This window comes from Helianthus annuus, chromosome 16 (genome assembly GCF_002127325.2).
Source record: "Helianthus annuus cultivar XRQ/B chromosome 16, HanXRQr2.0-SUNRISE, whole genome shotgun sequence".
NCBI classification, from domain to species: domain Eukaryota; kingdom Viridiplantae; phylum Streptophyta; class Magnoliopsida; order Asterales; family Asteraceae; genus Helianthus; species Helianthus annuus.
The window spans coordinates 109,343,466-109,348,038 of NC_035448.2; the positions used below are offsets into that span (position 1 = coordinate 109,343,466).

Genomic DNA, 4,573 nt, shown 5'->3' on the forward strand with positions numbered 1-4,573 from the left:
GACCACGTACTATCATGTACACTACTGAAGATGACCCTCAAACCCAAATTCTGAAACCTGAATACATTTACACTGATGATGACAGAAAGGTCATTGTTGAAGATGAAGCTGCTTATGGAACTCTGTAAATGGCACTTGGTCCAGACATTTCAATTGGAGTTAGAAACTGCAAAAGTACAAAAGAAATATGGGATCAACTAACACACTTGTTTGAAGGAAATGCTGACATGAAAGCTAGCAGGGTCAACATGATGAATCAATAGTTCAGTTCTTTCAAACACATCTATGGAGAAATTGTTAAAAATCATATTAGGAGGTTTGTTAAACTCGTGTCACAAATGGTGAGTGCAGGAATCAGCATATCAAATAGTGGAATGAATCGTCAGCTTCTCAATTCTCTGCCTAAAGGATGGGATGCCGAGGTTTCTATGATCAAGCGTACCAAGGATCTGAATTAAATGACATTGACGGAACTGATTGCTACAATCAAGTCTTGTGAAATCGACAATTAGCAAAGGGAAATAAATCACAAGAACTCGCTGATGGCTGCCGGAGTAACTAACCCCAACAATGCTGCACTAATGTCTCAAGCTCATCCAAATCTGATTTCAGTCCTGTTCATGGAGTTATGAATCACAACCCAAACATTGTTTTCAGTCCCATTGCTGCACCAAAGTCAAACTATGTGTATGGGATGGTTGTTCCTACCTCTCAAGCACCTGCTGTTAATGCCACAAACGCGCAGCCACAGTCTCAGCCTCAACCACAACATGCTAATGCTGCTTTAAGCTCAAACACTCAGCCTGCTCCTCAGAACACCCCATCAGTGGACCACATGTCTTTCTTAACCAAACAAAATGAAGAAAAACTTGCTCTTGCAGCCTCCATGATCTCCAGTTTCAATGCTTTCTTGGCGGGAGATCTCATGCCTTCAGGGGAGATAACACCAGATGTTAATCAAGTTGTGGAAGAAGACTTGGATGAGTTGGATGTGGCATGGAATATGGCTATGTCAGCATTTAAGGCAGACAAGTTTGCGAAAAGATATGGATGTCGTCCTATGTATGCTCGTCCAGGAGAGCTGAAAGACAGATTAAGGTGCTACAGGTGCTATGAACCGGGACACTTTGCTAGGGATTGCAAAAAGGTTCTTATAGGGTATGAAGCTACTCAGGTAGCTGCAGCAAGAAACAAGGAAAGGTCTATGGTTCCCGTCACACCTGCTGAGACTGCAATCTCTAGTGGACAAGGAAATTCAGGAGCTGGAAGAGCTTTGATCGCTCAGGAGCAAAATGGATTTAACTGGGCTGATGCTGTTGCTCAAGTGGAATCAATGAAGCTGTCTAAATCTGCTGTTATGGATAACGTTCATCAGTGCTTGATGGCTATGACCGAGGAACCAAAGTCACTCGCCGAGACGGTAAATTCCCTTTTTATGTACTGAACATTGTAGAAAGAAAGTTGCTTTGCTGAGATCCCAAAATTCAGCTTTAATCACCGATTACAACAATGTGATGGAAAGTACATCAGTCTTCGAGAGAATAATAAAATTCTCTATGAAAAGATTGAAGCACTTAAAAAGGGCATAGCTCAACTTCACAGAGACGTGAATCAACAACAATGTTGGGTTCACGACTATATAAACATAGACTCACAGTCAAAACTCTTGAATGTGACTCTGTGAAGGGTGAGCTAGTGCTCCTCACTAGAAAGTACAAACAGATCGAGTTAAACATCAAAAAGTTTGACACTTCCAGTGACACAGTTCGTAATCTGTGTAATATGCAACTTGCTTATAAAGATAACAAGGGAAAGGGATTGGGATATACAGGGGTTCCGCCACATACAATTATAATTATTCCAGATTGCCAATCACTGAGCAGGAAATGGAAAATTATGACAAAATGATGTATGGCAAACCTAATGATTATGTTGCATATGATCCATCTAAGTTTAAAAATGATCCACATGCTGATTTCAAAAAACCAATGAATTTTGTCAAAAATGAAAATGCTCAAAATGAATCAGTAGATAAGTCCGATCATATAAATGAAACAGTAACAAATACAGAAGCCGAAACTGAAACAAAAACGGAACCAGTTAACAAACCCGCAGAGGAGATAAAGGAAAGTTCACCAAATTCTGATTCTGTTGAAAATACTAACTGTTCTAGTTTGTGTGCAGAGTCAGTAAGAACTGAAGAGAAGTCTAAAGAGGATGATGAATCACATCAAAGTGCTGCTGATAATGTTATTTCTGATAAAAATGACCTTTATGCTTGGAATTGTGTTTTTTCTTGGTTTGCTGAGACTTGGGGTGTTCCCACTAAGACTGATGAATCTGGTGCTATTATTTTAGATTATGCATGTGATAAAAATGACTATGTTGAGAATAATGAAAATGTTGAAAATGATGTGGCAGGAGAGCCTTATGTGTCATCTGAGGAATTTGAGACATCTGTTTCGAATAACTCAGAAAACAATTCTGATGATTCAGAAAACTGCACCTGTATGCCTGAAACATCGAATGACACATCAGATGCTTCCTGCAGTAATGATGAATTTGATGTGATTGATTGTGATAATGAAGAATTTATTGTTGAGCAGGGATCATCTGACGGTCTTGGCAATCAATCAGAGGATTCAAGAATCTCAGATAATGAGCTAAAATCTTCGAGCATTTCCGACTGTGATAATCAATCAGAATCTAGCAGCATTGCGAAAGAAGACAGTCAAACTGTCTTAGACATAGACAACTCATCATCTGAGTTACCAGAATCATCTAATGTCGAGATCTCAGAAGCTGATCTGATTGAAAAGACATCCATAGAGTCCAATTTTGCAGAAACCCATGGAAACATGAAAACTATGGAGAAGGAATCCATAGAAATCAATTCCACAGTCGAATCAGATGATGAAACTGTAGAAGAAATTATTGTGGAAAACTTCTCTGCAGATTCTTCTGAGGACATGGTCTCTAAAGAAAAGGAAGATGTGAAAGTCACTTCCACAGATAGTTCATTTATCGATCCCAAAAGTGACCTTAACAAAACAGAGTCAACTGAATTTGTTCCCCCTAAAAGAAAGCGGTCATGTAGAAACAGAAGGCCAAAGAGAAAGAATGCAAAAAGGGAAAACCCAAATCTCAAGCAAACAGAACTCAAGCTCAAGGGTAAGGTCACAGATACTTACTCTTTTGCTGACAGCTGTGAGCCGGGTTCATCCAAGAACAAGCACCCTCAAAAGCACTCAGCGTCAAATGAATGGAAAAGACGTGATTAGTTCTTGAGAATAACGGAAGCTGAACTAGATGTCTTTTTTCTCAAAAAGGCAGACATGTTTTAATTGTCTAATTCCGGGACACATCGCAAGAAATTGTGTTCATCGTTCCTACTACTCTAGGAACATGTACCATCAGAAGGCCATGCACTCTCATTGTATAAAAAATCGACATCCTAAAGCAAGGCCTTCTGACAGAGACTGGAATCTTGCTAAACAGGAAAACCAAATTTTTTTAAAAACAAACAGGTTTCAAGAAACGACAAAAGCTTTTTCATCAAAGTGAAGTGTCTCAGACACCAAAGATTGGAAACCTAAAAATCCTGTTAGATCCCAGTCTCCGTGTTCGCAACCATCAACTTCTACCGCGCCACCTAAAACCACAAACAAGGATAAAAATCATATGATCTTTCACGAAGTTACCTACACTGATAGCGATGGTAAACTCAGGTCCTCTATGGCCTGGGTTCCAGTCTCTAACCGATTCCGTTGTATGTGCAGAAACGACTATGGAGGGCTATCTTTAGACTTTGATTTATTGATAGTGGTTGTTCTAAACACATGACGGGAGTCATACCCCAATTGAATGATATCAAGATATTCGACGGGGGATGTGTCAACTTCGCTGGAGGAGAATCAGGAAGAATCACCATGAAAGGCACAGTCAAGAATGGTGTCCTCACCTTTTCAGATGTTAACTATGTCCCTGAGCTTAAGCACAGTCTATTGAGTGTATCGCAGATGTGTGACAAAGGAATGAAAGTTCTCTTCACCAAGAGTGGATGTGTTATTCTGAAACCAGGAATTCTCATACCTGAAGAATGGTTTCTGATTGAAGCTGAACGTAGAGGAAATGCCTACGTAATTGATATGAACAAAGCTCCTACTGATCAAGTTACTTGTTTGTTTTCAGAAATTGTTGAACATGATGCTATGCTATGGCACCGTCGGTTGGGTCACCTGAACACGAAAAATTTGAATCGATTAGCAAAAGGAGCTCTCATCAGGAACTTGCCAATCAAGGATTTCATGCAGATAGAGAAATGTGAAGCATGTGCTCAAGGAAAGCAGCATCGCCAGCCTCATAAGTCCAAACCTATTCACACCACTTCAAAGGTCTTGGAACTGCTGCATATGGATTTATTTGGTCTGGTTAATGTCTCAGCATAGGGGGAAAGGCTTACTGTTTGGTCATCACAGATGATTTTTCTCGTTTCACTTGGGTATTCTTCTTGGAGTAGAAAAGCGAGACTACTGGTTTAATTAAGAAATTTATAATACTCATGGAGAATTAG

The 4,573-nt window shown here is 39.8% G+C and overlaps 1 protein-coding gene across 1 annotated transcript; it reads left to right on the forward strand.

Moving 5' to 3' along the window:
* Positions 1 to 1,886: 1,886 nt before the first annotated feature.
* Positions 1,887 to 3,281, forward strand: LOC110887910 (dentin sialophosphoprotein-like). The gene has a single exon (XM_022135469.1). The coding sequence runs from the start codon at positions 1,887 to 1,889 to the stop codon at positions 3,279 to 3,281; it is 1,395 nt and encodes a 464-aa protein (XP_021991161.1).
* Positions 3,282 to 4,573: the final 1,292 nt, after the last annotated feature.